The 20,772-nt window shown below is 46.9% G+C and overlaps 1 protein-coding gene and 1 pseudogene across 2 annotated transcripts in view; both read left to right on the plus strand.

The window, feature by feature from the left end:
• Positions 1-262: 262 nt before the first annotated feature.
• The window catches only part of LOC114671290 (uncharacterized), a 63,676-nt gene continuing 43,166 nt past the window's right edge, over positions 263-20,772 (plus strand). Inside the window, exons 1-2 of the mRNA XM_077989729.1 lie at positions 263-2,672; positions 11,242-11,474. Coding sequence (XP_077845855.1) covers positions 2,521-2,672; positions 11,242-11,474 — 385 coding nt within the window. The 5' untranslated portion in view covers positions 263-2,520. The remainder of the gene's footprint in view (positions 2,673-11,241; positions 11,475-20,772) is intronic.
• Positions 2,821-3,938, plus strand: LOC144338891 (uncharacterized; annotated as a pseudogene). Its single transcript, XR_013413295.1, has 2 exons — positions 2,821-2,856; positions 2,913-3,938. The product of XR_013413295.1 is annotated as an uncharacterized LOC144338891 (transcript).

Consider the following 20,772-nt stretch of genomic DNA (forward strand, 5'->3'; position numbering starts at 1 on the left):
GCCCCGTGCCCGCTGCTACACATCCCGCTGCACCACTTAAAGACAGCATGGAGCGTTCGGCGCTATCGTTCTAGAAATGCAAACTGACACAGAGCCCACTAGCCCGTGAATTTCTAAAAATGCAGAAGGCACAATTAATTGGAAACCATAGGAAATAAAATCAACATGAATGCACATTTTACAACTTATGCAAAAATTTACTCAACATAGTCCTCAGACTTAAAACGCGAAACTGTCAGAGGCCTCTTAACCACAGTGACTTTATTTTAAATAAAGGTTTTAAAAAAGTTAAATCTGGGCAGGGCGCAGTGGCTCATATCTGTAATCCCAGCACTCTGGAAGGCCAAGGCGGGCAGATCACTTGAGATCAGGAGTTCAAGACTAGCTTGGGCAAATTGTGAGAACCCTATGTCTACAAAAAACACACAAATTAGCTGGCATGGTGGCACGTACCTGTAGTCCCGGCTACCCGGGACGCTGAGGCGGGAGGATTGCTTGAGCTCAGGAGTTTGAGGCTGCAGTTAGCCCGCCATGATCACACCACTCCACTCCAGCCTAGGCGACAGAGTGAGACCCTGCCTCACACACACACAAGTTAAATTTGTTGGATTATATATTTAGGGGGTTGAGTACTTTTGGTTATAAAATATTTATGGTTGCGGGAACAAGTTAATAAATAAAGACATAAAACTTATAAAAATGTACCAGGACTTTAAGAACAAAAAAGCATTCTTAGTTTAAAAATAAGTTTTACTTTAAAGGTAATAATACACTCATAAATTCTTGTTAAAATCCACAGTAACATAGACAAGTAACAATACTAATAGCCTGTCACAAACTGATCACAAGCCTTTATAAAAGACAACACTATTCATAATAACCTATATAAACAAACATTAAGCCCAGGCGCGGTGGCACATGCCTGTTATCCCAGCACTTTGGGAGGCTGAAGCGGGAAGATCACTTGAGACCAGGAGTTCCAGACCAGCCTGACCAACATGTGAAACCCAGTTTCTACCAAAAATACAAAAAATTAGCCGGATGTGTTGGCACGCGCCTGTAATCCCAGCTACTTGGGAGGCTGAGGCAGGAGAAACCTTGAACCAAGGAAGCAGAGGCTGCAGTGAGCCGAGATCATGCCATTGTGACAGGAGTGAAACTCCGCCTCAAAAAATAATTTTTTTAAAACAGGTGCATTCCTCCTCTTGCTTTCTGAGGACGCCCTGCTATGTAGTTGAGTAGTCGCTAATAAACTACCTTAACTTCACTATACTCTGTGATTCGCCATAAATTCTTTCCAATGTGAGATCCAAAAACCCATTCTTGGGGTCTGGGACAAGATCCCTTTTCCGGTGACAAAACTATACAAATTCTAGAATAAAACACAGAAAACTATGTGACCTTGGGTTTGGTCATGAGTTTTAACACATGACACTGTCAGAGGCATTTAACGCCTCCTTTATATGAACTCCAGGGTGGTTTATGTTCCATTGGCTAAGAGAAAGTTTTCTTCCAAAATGTAACATGATTTGAGGTCAAACATTAATATCAAGTAAACTCAAAAGATGGAAAAGATAGCATTAGTTCTGGGAAAACCAGAAGTGTGCCTTTTTTGGAAATAATCATTGGTAGCACAAACTTCAGATTCTGCAAAGGAAATAAAAATGAGTTAACTTACATTTTTCACAAATTAAGATATAAATCAAGATAATGAAATCCAGAAATCCAATCTTACTGCTTTTAATGTTCATTAAAAAAAAAAAAAAGACATCTTTATCAAATAGCTCCAGCAATAGTCACCAACTAAGTCTTTACTACTTAAAAGCAAAATCCACCTATCTCCTGAACAGTATCCACTTTACAAGCCTCATTATACGTACTGGAAACAAGTTTCAGAAATAAATATAGGCATGTATATATATAAAAATATATTTCAAATAAAAATACTTTTAGATAGTGGTATTACAATACATTTAGAAATTAATAACGGAAGCAAATTATGGGAGATCATCCACGCCTGTCCCAAAGGTACCGAATTTATAAATCATCTCAGATGCGGTGCAGGACAGGTTGAAATAGGAACGCAATGAACCCGTGCGGAGCAGCGGCCGGCGCGGTGTCCAGGGCAAGACCTTGCCCGGTCCAGGCCCCTCCGGCCCTGGGCCCAACGGCTGCTACGCCTCTGACTCCACGCTAACGCGGAGCCCGAGCGCGCGTCACAACGTGTGGGGCCGGGGAGGCTGCTACCCAGAGGCGGAGTGCGGGATCGCGAGGGTGCCCACCCCCTCTCGCTCCCGCCGGCACGTACGGACTCGCGTCCCCGCCGGGCGCCGACTAGGCAGCAGCACCGCCCCCGGCACAAGAGGCTCACGCGCCTCTTACCTAACAGGAAGTTGGAAGCAGCGCGCCCCCACGGTGCACCGAACGCACTCAAACAGAACCGGACGCAGACACGCGCTTTCAGCCCAGGGGAAAAACTGGCAGGGTCGGAAAAGCAAGCAGCGCGTGCGGGAGCTCAGAATGCGCCCTGCCTCGGCCCGAGACCCCGCCCCGGCCCGGCCCCGCCTTTTTGTCTGCCTCACCCCTCCCCGCCCGGCACGTACTGGCCCCGCCCTTCGCGCGGCGTTTTTTGTTGACCCGGAAACGGATTCTCCGGAGCCAAGGTCCGCTGGGTGAGTGCCCTCCGCTTTTTGTGGCCAAACCCAGCCACGCAGTCCCCTTCCTGCGCCATCCTCCATACCCGGGGTCTGTGGGTCTCCGCGGACGTCACAGGCTCGGCAACAGCCCCACTGTAGGCGGGGAGCCCCGCGACGCCCTGAAATGCTCCGAAGCCTGTCGCTCAGCTGCCAGATCTGCGTCTGTGTCCGGTTCCGTCACTGAGGTCGCCCCTGTCCCAGACCCTTCGACCCTAGTTCTCTTCACCGTTCGCCCATCCTATCGCGCGCCGCGTCGGGTCCCCATTCGGCACATGGCTTGTCTCCCGTCGTCCCCACCCTTGCCCCTCTTGGCCGCTCAGGGCAGCCCTGGGATTTGGCAGACGCCAGTCCTCCCTGAGATGTCTCCGCATCCTTCCCTCCGCCAGGCCCTACGTCTCCGCAAACCCCCCGCTTCGGGGTGACCGCTTCAGACAGGACGCTGAGTCCGGGCCTGGGGTAAGGGACCTGCCCAATCCTGTGACAGCCCGCGTCCTTCTGACAGTCACCTCCCACTAGCGGTGACCTTCCCGGTGCCCCACTGAGAAGTGGGCTCTTCCTTGGCAGGGGCTTCTTCACTGCATCGCTGTGGATGTCGAGGTGGGGCAGGATCGTGAGGAGAAAACAAGAGAAGAGGGAGGTAGGGCCAGCGAGGGACAAAAGGGGAGGGAAATTTAGATGGGAAGTGGATGGGTGTGAGGAATTTGAACAAACACTGAGAATGAAGGAGAATGACCTGAGCAAGTAGTAGTGGGGTAAATGGAAATAGACAAAACGGGAATCAGCAGAGATGTGGAGGACAGAATAAAATGAGGGGGCCCTGACTGTCAGTAGCAGAGGGGGCAACAGAAGCCTAATTCTCAAATTCCTTAGATGATTTTCTGATTTCCAAATTAGTTTCCCTTTGAAATTTGTTGTATCAGGTTCAGTTTATGAGGCCTCAATACTTTTCAGTCTTAATTATGTATTGAAAATACTTTTTGTTTGGTAAATACTTTTACATTAATTCAGTGTGCACTTTGTAAGAATATTGAAGATTTGAGTTAGTTTAGTTTTCAACATCTTCCTCTATTCCTTTATATGATCTCTGTATTTAATGACTGTAGGATAAAATTTCCAACTAAGTATAAGTATCAAGTTTTCTTTGTGCTGTTTTCTGCAATTATTGAAGGATGGGCTGAATTGTCCTAGAACTTTGTTCCAACAGATTCCATGTGTTCATAATGAATAAATTGCTCAAAGATATTTCGAAAGCTCACCTTTTATGTTTTTTATTGCCAATAATTACATCTTTTTAATTTTTATATTTTTGGATGACTTAATGTGATGTTCTGGAAAAGACAAATGCTTTTAGTCAATATGATTAAAACCGTGAAAGACAAATTGCTGTTACTTAAGAGTGTGAAATTTGATCTCAAATCTTTAGGGGGCAGGGATGTTAAGGGAAAACTGCCACTGTCGCATCCAGATCATGTCATTCCTGTTAAGCTGGTGCTGGTTACTGTCTACTGGCTTCTGTTCACCTTTCCACCTGCCCCAAGACATACACATAGTGACATAAGGCAGTGGATAGGGAAAGAGCAAGACTTTTTAAAGTAAGCACAGAACAAAGGTGTCTTTCTAATGAGGAGGAGGTGTTGGTTCCGGGAAGGAAGCTTGGAGGAGAAAGGGCAATAAGATTTGGGTATTCAGGATCCAGAAGTGAGAGAGAGCTTGGGAAGCTCAGGAACCGGAGAAAGAAAAAGCATTGCCGATTCTCACCCATGACCCTGTGCTCAGCAGGTACTAGCAGACACTTCAGCAGGAACCAGAGAAAGAAAAAGCATTGCCCATTCACACCCATGACACTGTGTTCAGCAGGTACTAGCAGATACTTCAGGCTCTGTGACTAAAAGGGATCAGACCAGTTCATATACCCACAGCTGCCATGTAAGGATGTGTGTGGACTTTACTAGGGAAGAAGGGTGTTATGAAGAAAGGGGCAGAAAAACTCACCTGTTTGTCTCCAGGTAGAAGTTTATTGTCCCGAATTCCTGGAGGTTCAGTGAAAAGCAGAAGACTGTCTTTTTCACATGTTGAGTTATGCCCCCATATATGTGGTTGTGGTAAAGAAAGAGGGTATGTCGATGGGAAGTCCTGAAATGCATGTTCCTAACATTCAGCAGGGACTTCTCAAGACACATCTTGCCTTAGAAAGAAGCTCAGAGAAGAAAAATGGAGAACAATTAGATATGACATTTTCACTGGAAAAAGTCATATTATTCACTGATTGTTTTGTCATCTCCCTCCTTAAATGTTGTTTTTAGGATTTCGTAATATCTGACCCTGCCTAACACATTTCCTAACTCACTCATAGCCTTCCCTTAACTTCATCCCATCTTCACAGTATCACACTGTGACCCAGTGATTTCTAACTTGTGAAGTTCCATTCGGGGGATCATATGGGAAGGCCTTCACACCCAGACATGGTGTGGAAGTGGGCCACATAATGTCAGTGAGGCAAGTATGGATTGTTTAGGGATGATGCACTGTCAGATCTTGTTGACCATGATTAGAAACACTGTGCATATTAGTAGTGAATTAATGTTGGGAATACCTGACAAATCCTGGAAAAGAAGATTAATGAGAGGAAATTTGTTCTGCCCAATTGTATAATGCATTTGAAGCTTAAAACAATGAATCAGTATTGATCTAGCCTCAAAATATTAATGATTTGGATTAGAAGGAAGACTTTAGAAAATGATAGCTATGACAAATTAAAGTAGCATTTCATCCACACGATGGAGTTTGTTTATTCAGTAATTGCTTTAAGAATGGAATCAACGTAAGTGTCTAACAGGAGGGTATTTTAGAAATTGTTCACAGCACGTCTGTTCCAAGGAGACCTTGATGTTCATAGATTTGTAAAGAATGCTGCTTACTAGCACACTGACTTATCTGCAAATGTCTGAGGGTTCCTCCACTTGGGTAACTTGGGGGTTTGATCGCAGAGTAAATAAATGGTACATTTTATATTGTAATATAGCAAGATGCAGCCCACAAACTGTAGATACTCTTAACTACCACATAAAGTTCATCTACTACTTTAACCAGAACTTGATACTGTATGTATGTTTTTTGTAGATTTGGATAAAATGACAATTCATTATTATTTCCAGTTCACAAAGTAATTGTGAGGCTGAATACATTTTATTATTTTATAGATGTATGTGTAAAATGAATTTTCCTGCGTGACTCATTTTTGATGTATTTTAGATGCTATTTTATATTTTGTAGTTTAATTGTATGTACACACACACAAATACACACTTAGGTGTCTTATTATGTTTCTGTAGCGAAACCAAAATCCTTCCTTCATGCCGTTTGACTTTATGTTTTCCTCAGGAAGGCAGGACCTATTTTATATGATAAAATATTATGTTTTATTGAGTCCACTTATGATATTGTTTAATATTATGAATATTTACATGACTTATTTTAAATTTCCAACTAACATAGATTTACATGAAATTTGACATCTTTATTTTTTTCTTTTCACAACTATTTTGACTATATCCTCACCAAAAATCAAAATTTAGACAAAATTGGCTTTTAGACTAATTCTCATTTTTTACATGTGAAAGACTACATGTGACTTTTAAGTCTAGGTTGCCCTGAGTCTGCAGTCACCGGGGTTTTATGTCACTGTGTCCTCCAATCTAATAATATTATTTTCAGGCTATATTCATGTCATTTCAATGTCCTCATTAAGTTTTAAAATTTCTTTACATGGGCCTACAAATTTATTTCAAATGTTCCTCATAATATTTTGCTATTGTAAATAGAGACTGATTTTGTGTGTTTGCTTTGTTTAAAGATTAATGTTACTAAACAGGAAATACTGATTTCAGCTTATTCAGAATAGTTTTGTCCACTTTTTAAATGTTCTTATTAGTATTGATAATTAGAATGGATTCTACTTTTTCAAGTTTACAGTCACATCATCTGAGAATAACTACAGTCTCATGTCTTTGACTCCATTTTTGTAGTCCCTCTCCTTTTCCGTCTTGTTTTGGTCCCACCTCAGGCATCATGTGCAGTGGTGAATGGCATCAGCCACAGCCAGCCTCCTTATTCCAGCCTTACCTTAAGTGGAAATGGTTCTTTTGTTAACTCTTCAATATATAGTTTAGATTTTATTGATTAAGAATAATTAGTCCTCACAATTCAATATGATTTTTAAAGATTTTAAATTATTTTTAAAGATTTAAATTATTTGAAAGTGTTTTTTCAAACATCAGTTGATGTGATTGTTTTTAATCTTTAAAATTAATATGTGAAAGTAATACGTTTTCTAGGATGGAATTATCCTTTTATTATTTTAATTAACTCCACTTTACAATGCTCTGGTATTATTTAACCATACCAGTGATGGCCAGGTGACCAAAATAAATAGCCAAATGGCTAAAAGTGTATTAATGATTTTTGCAAATATAATTAATGAAAATTGTTGGTTAAAATTCTAGTTATTGTTGCATTTATGTTCATTTTGATTAGCATAATAAACTAATGAGGACAGGCTTATTTTTCTCCTTCAAAAGCATTTACATTACAAAGGAGGTAGAAGTGATTTGACATGAACTCTGATGTAGAACTTAAACATTAAAATTAGCTAATCAGATTTTTTCTGCTGATTACTGAGGGAAAGTTTTAACTCTATTTTCATGGAAATTAATCAACATATCATGTATTCATGTTAGAATACAATTGTTCTGATTTCTTAGATTTTGAATTACTACTTTTAAATAAATACAGTCTCTTTTATTTACCTGTGTTTTTTCTTTCCACCATGAGTCTTTTTGGTTTCATGATCTTGCTCTCAAAACTTTTAAATTATTGATTTCTGTCAAATCTGTTCATTCATTACATTATTTTATTATTTATTAAATTCTTTTAACTTTTTAACTTTTATTATGTACTGCATTTGTAACAATTTGGAAAGTCAAGTAACTACTGTTTTATTTTTCTTTATCTTGGTTTATGAGTGTTTTTAAAGTTTTACTTTCCTTGAAGATCACAGCTGTAGCCCCAATTCTATGGTTCTGGCTACTTTTATTTATCAGACTTACTAATATCATGAATGTAATTGGAATACTCCTTTGATTTTACTGGTGACATATACCCACTAGTGTACTGAGATGGGGAAAAAAAGTCTTTACAACTCAGATAAATATAGAGTTGATATTTATTATTTATGTAAGTGTGATCTTGTTATTAAATTCCTCTATCATATTTATGGAATTAGCAATTTCTCTTTGAATCCAGACGTTTCTAGTCATGTGTATTTCCAACATATGTTTTTAGCCACATACACTTTTTTGAATATCATATTTGGTGTTTAATTTTTGCTAGGATTATAGGCTGGACTCCAGATCCAAACTCGACATGTAGCAGACCCACTAAAAACATACATTAAGCCCCTAGCACTGTTTTAATCTCCGTGGCCTGGCTGAGCTTCTGCCATCTGTCCTCCTAGGCACTGTGAGGTCTGGACATCTCATTTGGCATAACTCAGCAGTGGCCATTGGTGGATCTCATCCTTAGTACTACTCCCTGCTGGCAAGGGTGGCCCAGGCCCACATAAGCCATTGCTGGGCTCCTTGGAGGACTTAGAGAATCCTGAGATTGCCCATGAGGATGGGCATGCCTCACAGTCTAGCACCCATCTTTACTGATGCCTGTAGAGATTTAGAAGCTCACAGGGGTCTTTGATGTCTTTCTTATGCCTCCATTGTCTGCAGTGTGACTCCCATACTCCTAAGCCAAGGTAGAGAATTTTGAGGAGGCTTGTATGGAGGTTTATGGTGACCCCCATGGTTCTGTGAGACTGGTAGAAGGCACAGACCCCTTAGACTTCTCCCCCAGAGGAATATGTGAGACTAGTGGAGGAAAGGAGAGTAATGAAGTATGCATTTAGCATCCCAGGCTATCATTGCACAGCTCTAAGGAGAAATACAGGGTGTCTTATGGCAACTGGCACAGCTCTGTGAGACTGGGAGATATTGAACAACCTTGAAAAATCAAGGAGATGTGACCCTACTGAAGGAACAAAATAAATCTACAATAATTGACCATAAAGAAATACAGGTTTTTGGCTGGGTGCAGTGGCTCACACTTGTAATCAAAGCACTTTGGGAGGACGAGGTAGGCAGATCACTTGAGGCCAGGAGTTCAAAATCAGCTTTGCCAACATGGTGAAACCCCAGCTCCACTAAAAATACAAGAAAAAAAAATTAGCTGGGCATGGTGATGGGCACCTGTAATCCCAGCTACTCAGGAGGCTGAAGCAGGAGAATTGCTTGAACCCAGGAGATGGAGGTTGCAGAGAGCTGGTATTGTGCTATTGCACTACAGCCTGGACAACAAGAGTGAAACTCCGCTAAAAAAAAAAAAAAAAAAAAAAAAAAAAGAAAGAAAAAGAAATGGAGGTTTCTGAATTTCCTGATAAGAATTAAAGATAAATTGCCTTAAAGGAGCTCAATGAGCTGTGAGACAACACTGATAGACAAGTAAAATCTGGAAAAGAATACATGAACAACATGAGTATATCAACAAAGAGAAACCATAATAAAAGAAATGTAGATTCTGGGGCTGAAGAACACAGTAACTGAACTAGATCAATACAGGGTTTCAAGAGCTGACTTGATCAAGCAGAAGGAATAACCAGTGAACTCAAAGACCGGTTATTTGAAATTATTCAACCAGAAGAGCAAAAAGAAAAATAATCTTTTAAAAAGTGAAGAACCTCTGTCTGACTTTGCTAAAAATTGGAGGTTCCTAAGAACTCGTTCCCCGCCACCCCCCGCAAGGCAGACTCTTGCTCTGTCACCCAGACTGGAGTGCAGTGGTGTGATCTCGGCTCGCTGCACCCTCCACCTCCCAGTTTCAAGCGATTCTTGTACCTCAGCTTCCCAAATAGCTGGATTACAGGTGCCTGCCACCACGCCCAGCTAACTTTTATATTTTTAGTAGAGAGGGGGTTTCACCATGTTGGCCAGGCTGATTTTGAACTTCTGACCTCAGGTGATCCTCCCGCCTTGGCCTCCCAAAGTGCTGGGATTACAGGCATGAGCCACCATGCCCGGCAAGAACTCCTTTTTATGTTAGATTTGCTAGGGTTTAGCAGCTCACAGAACCCAGGAAAACAGTTTGCTTAGCTGATTTATTACAAAGGACATTTTAAATATTACAAATGAACAGCCAGCTAAAGAGTTACATACAGCAAGTTTTGGAAGGGTCTTAGTTTTAGGAGGTCTGTCTCCAAGCAGTTGGCATGTACCATTCTTTCAGCATGTGGATGGCTCTTCACTCATGCAGAAGCTCTTTGAATCTCACCATTCAGGGATTTTTACAAAGTGTTCATCTAGTAGGCATAATTGTTATCAACTCGATCTCCAGCCTCTGCCCTTTACCAGAGGATAAATCATTAAAAAATTGATCCCTTTTGAGGTAGAAGGATCTCGTCCTCATGCTCCTCAGTTCCTTCCAGAAGCAGCTTCCAGTTCAGCTGCAGAACAGGTTCTGGTGCTGGCTGGAGTAGCCCAGGCAGGTGCCGTCGGGTCTAAGTTCACACTGGTGCCCGTGTGGTCTCCAGTTACGGTGTGGGCCGTGGGGTCTGAGTTCACACCGTTGCCCAAGTGGTCTCCAGTTACGGTGCTGGCCATGGAGTCTGAGTTCACACTGGTGCCTGCGTGGTCCTCAGTTACAGTGCTGGCCATTTGTGCCTTTCTGGAAAGTTAGAAGGAGGATCATTTCATCACCTCTCTGTCCTCCCACACCTGATCTATGCTGGGCCACCGTGAATTCTTCCTTTTAACTGTTTCTCTCATCACGGGCAACACTGGTGTTCTGTGGTCAATGTTTGCCATTTCTGAAAACGGGTTCTGTGTTTCTTTATATAATCACCTGGTCTCTTTTACGAATTTCGCTTTTCTTTAAGAAAATAATCGTGCTTTTATCTCTTCAATCTCAACTCTGTTCCCTGACACAGGCTCTTACCAGCTCGAAAATTAAAGGTAATCTTTGATTATACTTAATACTTTCTAAAGTTTTCAAAAGTTTATCAGCACGTGGGTTACTGAACATTGACTGTTTATTTAATGGAAAATTACATTCTAAGTAGAGTATTAGAGTGAAAATGATCTTTTGATTTAATTAAAATATTCAGGCAAAAATATTAAAATGCCTTCGCCAAACTTCATGCCTGTGTATCGTGAAAACATTAAGCTGCTCTCTGCTCCCGGGAATGCAGGAGTAGAGTATGTGTTTGAAAGCGTCATTCCAGTCTTAAGTTTTAGGTATTCTTAAAGGAGTTGGCTGGAGAAGTGACATTTAACATTGAGTGAACGTTTGACAAAGATTTGTCTCGATATAAAAATAGTTAAAAACAATGTTTAGTGTTTCCTGTCAGGGTTCACCCATTAAAGAATGGTCTTGTAAAAAACTCATCCAGAGTGTCGGCGCCCAGAGGTGCTACCTTGCCCACAGTTGTGTCATCTGCTCTCACCAGGCGACACGCCCAGCGTTTAGCTGCGCGTCAGATGTGGCCACGGGGCCACAGGACATCCCTGTGGACGGATGTTCTTATGCAGATTAATGAGGATGGAGACCGCTGCAGAACTGTAAGCCCCCCAGGGGCTGACGGAAGCCTGGGAATACCCGAGACACCAGAGTCGCTGCTGCCCTGGGTGGAAGGAAACTTGCCCTGGAAGATGGGAAATGCAATAAGGAGAAAGTACCAAGGTACATGATGCTGTGAAAATGGAGATGTTTTAATTAAATTAACAATTAAAATCATTTTAATTATGTGAATTATTTGAACTCATGTTAGTTCTTTTTAGGAAATTAATACTTAAAGCAAGTTTGTTTTCTGAATTGTTTGAATTAATTGAGTCAGCACAAGAGTTAGCATTGATATCTGACCCTCTTCCAGGGTTGGGGCAGAGGAGATGGGGGCAGAGGAGACAGACCTCCCACCCGCTTTCCCCTGGAGCTCAGCCAGAAATTCCCATTGAGGAGCCCTCAGCTCCCCGAGAGCCAGGAGCTCTTGCGGAGAAGCCGCTGTCGGCATGCCACCCGCTTTGATGGCCCTGCGCTGCCATCCCTGCGCCCCAAGGGCCGGAACCTGCCACTGCCTGTGCCAGACGGGTCTCAGGGAGGTGCCAGCCAGGGGGTATGCATGGCGAGGCCTGAGCATCGCTGTCGGGATTCCGTGGCTGCCGGTTTCATTGTCTCGCTGTTTGTTCCCCTAGCAAGACTCATGAGGTTCCTTGAGGACAAGACCCCCTCCTGCCACCTGGTCTGTTTCCTGAACATTCTCTGCACTAGTACAGCCCCGGGATGCAGCCCTCGGGAATCAGGGTGTTGGCCATAGTAGGGTGGGTCGCTCTGCAGGGCACCATGATGGATGTTAGCCGCTGTGCTTCACTTTGGGGACATGTTTAAGTACAAAAGTAATTTTAAAATTTCACCATTATTTCAAGACAGCTGAGAGCCTATTAGCACAGAATCCCTGGTCTGAATGAAATCAAACGGTTCTTATTAATTACTCATGATACCATGAATATGTAGCCTTATTTTTTATAATTGCCAGTCTGTATAATTAACCTTTCATTTGGTTAAAGTACTTAACAGTAAGTAGAGCTGTAATTTCAACTGTTTATAAAGCATATGGAAGAATGTTTAAATGTTTAATTAGAACCACTTTTTTTAGTTTCATAGAGAATTTTTTTTCTTGTCAACGAGGGTCTTTAATTATTTAAACCAAAAGAGAAAAACAGACCAGAAAAGAAAAACAACTAGTAAAGCTCGGAACTGCGAAGGTGGCATCATTCCGTTAGTCTCGGGTTTTGCTTCCTGGGTTTGTGACGTGGTCAGAGTCCTTGTCTTTGATTTCCTAACACAAGTTGTTAAAGTTGGAAGTGAGTGTGAAATTGAGTTAGTCTAGCTTTATTCTTTCACGGATGAGAAGTGAATTATCCTCAGCAAGGTGAGTGCGGGCGTGGTCCCCGGGGGTCACTGTGGTGAACAGGCCGCCCTTGTGGGGAGCCAAGTTCGTCATCACTGGGACAGAGCCCAGGACACTTCCCCGGCTGGCCAGCCTCTTCCTAGAACCCCACACATTGCAAAGGATGGAGTCCAGATCTATGCCATAAAGAAATGAGGGTGGTTACAGAAAGCACCACGATCTCAGCTGAGTGGCTCTGAGCACCCCAACGTTGGGGCACCTCAGCATCCTGTGTGGCTCAGGCTGTGCCCAGCAGGGAGGCTGGCCCGATCGAGCTGCGGTCTCCACCCTGAGAGTGAGGGCTCCTTCCCCCAGCGCGGGTTAAAGCACCGCATGTCCACCTGTGCAGTGGCTGGTCCCAGTGGCCCTGGAGGGCTGAAACCCTGGGTCCTGCCACTGGTCCGGGGCATCCGTTTCCCCTTCCTGCAGTTCCTGTGTCTGTGTGTCCAGGGGGCTCCAATCCCTGTCTTAGGACCATGGCTGAGGGGTCAAGTTCACCCTCTTTGGAGCTGGCCCGGATCTTGGTTCTGTGGATCCTCGCTGTGTGGCTCTGGAGCAGTTCTGTCCTCAGGAGATGGATCCTCACAGCAGCCTCTTGGGGCCATGAGGACAATTGATAGGACGACCCCCGGGTAGCTGCTCAAAGCCCTGTGCGGGGCCAGCCCTGTGTCTCCACCAGTTCCTTCGCTCTGTGCTCCCCCCCACTGTGACATCGCCAGCCTTTATTTCCTTTTCCTTGGACCCAGGCAGTGAATGCTCCGCTGGTCTTGGCAGCCCCTTCTCTAGTCTGTCCTCAAATCACTTCCTGACGGACTGCCGTGACTAGCCATCGGCGTGACCAAAACCCCACAAAATAGAACCCAACTTTCCTATTAAGCTGTACAGAGCTGTCCCAGCCCCACTTTTCACAGGCTGGCCTCATTCGCCATGGGATCCGTGGTTCTCACCTGGGGCTGTGGGTACCCCTGGCATCTGGTGGGGAGTGTCAGGCATGTCCCTCCAGGCCCAGTACAGTCCCCCAGCCGGTGGCCGGCAGACAGCAGCACCCAACCTGATGTCCCTGTGGCTTCTGGTTCTCCGAGGCTGGCTGTGCTTTGCTGCCTCTACATGCTCTCAGACGGGTGCCCTCTCTCCACCTTCACTGGTTAGCAGTGTTCCATCCATTAGAGCTCAAAGCACTGCCTCCCGGCAATGCAGCCCCTTCTCCTGGCCTGCCGTCTGCCTGTGCCCCACGGTCTGTACCGTGTCCTCACGGACCGATCAGAGCGAGGCTCCCAGGGATGGAGAGGTTCCTGCTTGTGTCTCTGTCCCACCTTCTCTGGACCTGGCACCGTGGCCTTTGCCGACAGAGGTCTTGGGTTGATTGTCAGCGAAGCAGACAATCTTTATGGCTCTAAATGACTGTGAAGATGCTTGATTGGGTTATTTTAAAAATAATTGTATATGTAAACATTTGAGTGTGACACAGGTGGATTTTTGGGCTAATGGTCTTGTTCTTCAGGGAGTAACCACAGGCCCATCCACAGGGACCATTTTCAGCTGATTTATGGAACGCTGTTCTACCTGGTTAATTTTCAACCTTATCTCACCCTGAGAGGTAGGTCAGCATGTGACGAAGATCACTGGTTTGAATCCTAATCTGCTCCTTAGGAGCTGCACCTTCCATGCCTTCGTTTCTTCCTTGGTTAGGTAGGGAAGGTATGAGCTACCTCAGAGTTGTGAGTGAGGCCTGCATCGAGTGACTGCATTAAAGTGACAAGGACTGCACCCGGAGTGTTGATATTTAAAGACCTTTAAACATCGCGATGCCGCATTTTGGTACCCAGGTAAAACAGCAAAGTTATTTCAGATGCAGACACAGACCCTCGGTGAGGTGGGGGGCTGATGGCAGGAGATGGACCACCGACCCTGTAACGAGGGCGTGGTCTGTTCGAGGCTGAACGAAGTGCACATCATTGCATGTACCACAGAGGTCCCTCTCGTGAAGTCCTGGAAGGGTCCATGTGGCTAAGCCATGTGGTCTGCCCATGATGTCCGGCAGGAGCAGAGCTTTCGGGTGCAGCCTTGCTCTTGTGCGCACAGCCCTCAACGGTCTCAAAAGTCTGAGGCTTAAAGCAGGCTTGGGGTTTCCTTACACCTCCTGGACATCTAATTTGCCTGGCAAACATGTTTTTCTTGGGTGTAAAGGTGAAGGAGTGGGTGATTCTGGTGAAAGTGTACTAATTACTGTACTTCTGGGTCAGTGGCGCTTGGTTGAAGACACTATCTGCCCTGGATGGACATCTCTGGGGTGGTGAGAACCGGTGGCTGGATGTCGCGGGGTTGCCAAGAAGATGCCAATTTTCTCCTTTTTCCTGAGTAACAACACCCTGCTTTGTTTAGGGAAGCAGCACACCCAGCTGAAAATCCAATTCTCTTGTACGGCGGAGCGGCTGGTGACACAGGTCCAGATGCTGGGATGCTGATGGGGTTCCTGGAGTGGGAGGTGTCAGGAGGCTTTCCCGACCCACAGCAGCCCTGGGCCCTTGTCCGGCCTTCTTGCCCGGGGCATGACACCTGGAGGGAAAGCAGCTTCGGGGGCCCGAGAGCCAGAAGGCAGAGTCCTGGCGTGTGAGGCAGGCCTGGGCCAGGCTCCTCGGAGGATGTCACAGACCTGCTGCCCATGCAGGGACCACCCACCTCTGAGCCCCACGCAGATTTTCCTCCATAGCCGAGTGAAATCCTGGTACAGCGAGTGAGGCAGTCAGAGGCACCTTTTGTGGAAGGAGGACAAAGCTGGAGAGAAAGAGGTTTTCCTAAAGGCACAAGGCGCTGATTCTGCGTTAGGGATAATTCCTAGGAGTGTGGTTGCTGGTGGGTGGAAAACTGTAGCCAGAGAATAAGTGGGAGTGGCACTTGCTGGTATTTAACTGATTCGTTCACGAATGGTCCGAACCGTTCCAGTGAAAAGAACATTTCGGACACAGAAGTTTTCATCCTGCCTGACAATCAGTGTGACCGTGGTCTGTTCCATCCTTCCTGGGCGACAGTGAGAGGGTCTCAGGCCCTTCCGGCCCTGTGCTGGCATTTCCCCAGGGTGTGTGCCCCATCCCGAATAGGCTGGAATGCCTCTGGGTGCAGCTGAGCCTCTTGAAAAGGGAAGAGACATGTGATGTGCTCTGGCTGAACAGGAAAACGAGGGAGGACAGGGAGAGGGGCCTGGAGGTGAGGAGGATGGTGAGCAACACTGGGGACAGAGGAAGTAGGGTAACACCAGGGACAGGGGGACGGAGGGTAAGGCCGGGGACAGGGGCATGGAGGGTAACGCCGGGGACAGGGGATGGAGGGTAACACCACTTCTCCAGGTGCCTTTGGGGGATGCTGCTGCCTCTCGCACCCCAGAGTGAAGTCAACAGGATTCTGTCCCGAGGAGCCCCAGAGCCTGGCAGCTGGGATTGTCGCAGTATGAACCACTGTTCACTAGCTCTGCACCCTGGGACAGGCTCCCTGGTGTTTCCACCCTGGTTTCCCATCTGGACAGTAGGACCCTGAGTGTGCCCGTCCCAGCTGCGCCCAGAGCCCTGGACTCCAGCGTGTCGTCAGCACTCATTAGCGTTTCTTTTGTTGTGGTCCGTGGACGAAGTGGCTCTCTCTTTGTGTGTTCACAGCCCTCCTGCTCACTTTACCTTCTGGGAACACTTTTTACATAGCTTCGTATGTGGGGAGGACTCGAGTGATTAATGGAATGTTTCATTAGGTGCAGTTCTTCTGTTTCCCAGTTTTGACACAACATTTGGTGAAATTTCCAGGGACTCCTGTGGTCACCCTCACGGTTTCACTCTGTCACTTTCTAATGCAGTATTCTTTGGGAGTCTTTTCAATTAAGCGCCATCATTTAAAAATAAGTTTTATAAGATGCAGTTTCAGGTTAATTCTTTACCTTTGTGTCTCAGGCAGTAGCTACCTACCTGTGAGTAGTCAGAAAGGTTCACGCAGTTTTCCAGGGCGGCCTTTGCATTTACTGGAACTATTAAGAGCTTGTTCCTGCTTCGGTGGCGATTGACACGCAGTACACGTGAGGTCATGCGTGGCTTAGCATCTTCCGCGGGCTTAGAGGTCACTTTCTGTTCTTCCCCAAGCCTGCTGCGCTGTGCCGAGTGTTCACTGCGGGTGACGGTCAAGCTGTCTGCACAGGCCACCGAGGCCACAGGGCAGGCTCCACGTAGGGGTGCCTGCAGAATGGCAGAGCCTGGCTTCCTCGCCGCCCTTTACTGGGAGCAGAAAGTTCAAGCCTGTGATCAGAGCTGTGCTAGCCCAGAAAGCCTCCGAACAGGCTGAATTTAGGAATTGGCTCCTACCAACTGCCCACGTTTAGGATGTGTTTGAGTTTTTGTGATTTTTCCTGCACTGAAACTACTGGGCTGGCTCTGAGTCACCGTCATGGGACTTCATGTTGCCCCGACAGGAAACGGCGTGGGTGGAGGGCTGCACAGAGGCTTGCTGCAGTGATAATGAAGGGCTAGTTGCCTCTTGGGACAGCGAGTTCAAGCTCTTTGTGATTGTCAGCATAAAGAGTGACCCGCTGAGGACGTGGCTGTAATTCAGGTTGGCATGGTTGATTGTCATCGTTGATATCAGGTACCTGCCTCTAAAATGACGGTACCCGTAGTGCAGCTCCAGGAGGGCAGCTCCTGCCAAACACACGTGCTCCTGGGCCCCTGCAGACGAGGTCGTGTTGCCAGCCAGGCCTGCAGCTGTGGGTGCAGAGGGGTCTACAGGGCACCGAGCGCCTCCCTCGATTGTTTGTGGGGCCCAGCCCTCCGTCCCTCCTGGTCCCCAGTGCGGCTCCTCCCAGGATTCTCCCAGCCCCGTGCACACCTCCGTCTTCACAGCTTCCGTAGTTTTCTCGTGGGTGCCCCAGGTGGGCGCCTGGGCAGGGTTCGTGTGTTAGTCGAGTTCTCTCTAGCCGTCCCTGGCTCATAGCTCAGCAGGTCCCTTCAGATGAGTCAGCCAGCTGTGTACCTGCATGTTCAGGATACTTGTCAGGGGCCTTCCTCAGAGCAAGACCGACGCTCACCTCATCCTTAGGACTTTGGAGCCCGCCCTGGAGAGACTACAGCCACGTCCAAAGGGGCCGTCCGGGTCCCGCAGGCTGGTGGGAGTGACTTCTGAGCCACTCCAGACCACACTTTGTGTTCCTACACCCCACAAAGCCACTTAAAGTGCCATGTTCTGGTGCTGTGTGCCTCACCAGTGTGCCACACAAGCCTGCACGGGGATCTGAGCGGGCGCTGCCTTCCTCAGGCTATGCTTGAGTTTTGGGGCAACTGGAGCACTCGTGGCTGTGATTCTCGCCACTGTCTGGGCTTCCCTAGAGGGTCTCACCCGCAGCCTGAGGACCACATCGGCAGCCACCGAGGAGCCGTCAGGTGCAGCGTTAGTAGTCCCACTCAATCCTTCTCGACTTTGGTGAGAGAGGAGACAGCAAAACTTCAGCTGGGAGCCCCAGGCCTTCTCTGCTTGGGGCCCTGGGACTGACATAGCACAGATCCTGCCATCCGCGTGCTGGAGGCACTGCCGTGCGGCTCCCTCCTCTGGTCAGGGGCTGCGCCCTTGGGCTGTGCAGCTCTGGGTTCTCGCACTCAGGGCCCCAGGGAGGGTCGTGGATGAAGAGAGAAGGAGAAGGGCGGCGGTTTGAGCCCATCCTCTGCCTCTTGTCCCTAAGTACATTTGCAAAGTTTTCCAGATGAAAACTCAGAAGGGATTTTTAATGACTGGAATGTGTGAATTCTATGGAAGCCAAGTCTGTCCACCTCTTTCAGCCAACTCATTTCTCCCTGTTGGGGCTGATTTTGGCAGCGTTCATAGGGGCAGGGACGGAAGGGGTGGGGGCCAGCCCTCGGCCCTGTGTCCCTCCCCTCCTCCCCTCAGCGCCACAGCATTTCGGTGTCATCCCCTTCCCTGCATGTGTCCTCTTGAAAACCAAGTGAGGCTGGAGGGAGATGCCTGCGCCCACTCCCGTGACCTTCCCGGCCAGCCTGGCTGCAGCGGCCTCTCGGCAGGCATCTTTCTGGTGCTGACTCCGTGCCCCTCCCATCACCTGATGCTCGTGTTTCTGAATCTTCACGCGTGTGCTCTGTGCAGCCACCTCACGGGCTCCGTGGGAACGGAGACAGTGTCTCACACTGGTCAGAATGCTCTTCTCTGTCCACTGAATAGTCCAACACAGAATCATTCCTCTGTGATTATTTATGCTTTGTTATGTAGAACTGGAATAAAGAAAAAGTGAATTTAGACATTACAGCCATCAGGTTGAAGCTTAGTACTTGCATTAGGGAATTAAATGGAAGCATTTGAGCTTCTCGAGTTCTAATTCCACATCTTCGTATCCCCATCACCCCATACCCAGTGTCTAACAGAGCTCTTGGTCTAGGAGTTTCTTAATAAATGCTTACTGAATTGAACTGGACTGAGCTTAACATTCCCACCCAGAGTTAGAAGCCAGTCCCTGAATAAATTGCATTTAGAATATGAGTTTGATGTTACTGTGGTAAGGGGTATCCTACACGTCATAATTCCTAGTCAATATCGGGTATTTAGTCAAATAGACTCAGGTATAGAGAAGCATAGGCCCATCTGGCAAAAGGGCAAGGCACGGTGCTTTAGGTCCAGGTCCCCAATATCAACTATGAAAATAAAACGTCAACTCCAATGACAGCCCTGTCCTCAGCTGGTCACTGTTTACGCTAACAATTATAAACAGCTTGAACTTGCTGTCCTGAGAGGCAACACACCCTCCATTCTCTCTGCAGTGTAGCTGCCTTGGTGGATGGAACATACCCCTCCTCCCTCCCTCTCGCTATCCCTCCCTCCCCCCTCCTCTCTCCCTCCCTCTCCCCTCCTCTCTCCCTCCTTCCCCCCTCCTTCTTCCTATCTTCTCTCACCTTTCTCCCCCCACCTTCTCTCCTGGGCGAGAGGCAGAAGAGAGGAGACCTCCGGAATCTTCTGCTTCATCCAAGCAGCTTGGGGGCAGCATCAACAGCTGCAATTTGGCTGCCCCAGCAGGTGCCTCAGGGCAGCCTTTCTAATGTGAATCCTGGAATCATGTCTTTCCTTAATGTGTCCTAAAGGCTGGAGGACATGAAGTGAAACAATGCTCCATGCTCAGTCCTGTGATTTTGTGTAATTATTGGACTTACTTTGAAATTTAACTAAGTGATACCCAAGGTAGAGCATGAAAAAAAAGAAAAAACAGGCTATGGTGTTTGAAAAACAAACAAAACCGTTTGGTTTGTTGGTTTGTTCTTAGACCTTCACAGGCTCCTAGGTCACACGTTTCAGTTTCTCAGCAAGTGACATTCTCTGCAGAAGCTGTGTCAGTCTCTTCTTTGATGATGTCAGCCACAGCAGAAAGAAGCACTCCGTAGGCCCCGTGCTCAGCACCTTGGCGTGAGCTCCTGCCATCTTCTGTTCATGCTCATCACAGCTCTGTGCAGTGGGCATCCTCCTGATCCCTGTGGGAGGATGGAGGATGGAGGCGGAAGGGTGAGTGATGGCAGGATCACATGAGGGGTCTCTCCCGAGGTAGGGAGGGGAACTGGCCCAGGACCTTAGTGCCCATCGCATCCTTCTTCCTCCTCCTCTGCCTCTCTGTGACTGTTTGACTCAGGCTGCAGGGACAGACATGAGTATGTGCAGAGCCTGTGTGCACCCCTGGGAATGTGTGCTCATATTGGCAGGGAGGGATGTGAGTGTGTACAGAGCATGTGTGCACACCTTGGCGGTGTATGCTGGCGTTGGCAGGGACTGATGTGAGCGCGTATGGAATGTGTGTGCACACCTTGGGGATGTGTGCTGGCATTGGCAGGGACAGATGTGTACAGAGTGTGTGTGCACACCTCGGGGTGTGTGCTGTTGTTGGCATGGACAGACGTGAGCGTGTACAGAGCGTGTGTGCACACCTGGGGGTGTGTGCTGGTGTTGATAGGGACAGATGTGTACAGAGCGTGTGTGCACACCTGGGGGTGTGTGCTTATGTTGTTTTGTAACCGGCAA

This window comes from Macaca mulatta, chromosome Y (assembly GCF_049350105.2).
Source record: "Macaca mulatta isolate MMU2019108-1 chromosome Y, T2T-MMU8v2.0, whole genome shotgun sequence".
Taxonomy (NCBI): Eukaryota; Metazoa; Chordata; class Mammalia; order Primates; family Cercopithecidae; genus Macaca; species Macaca mulatta.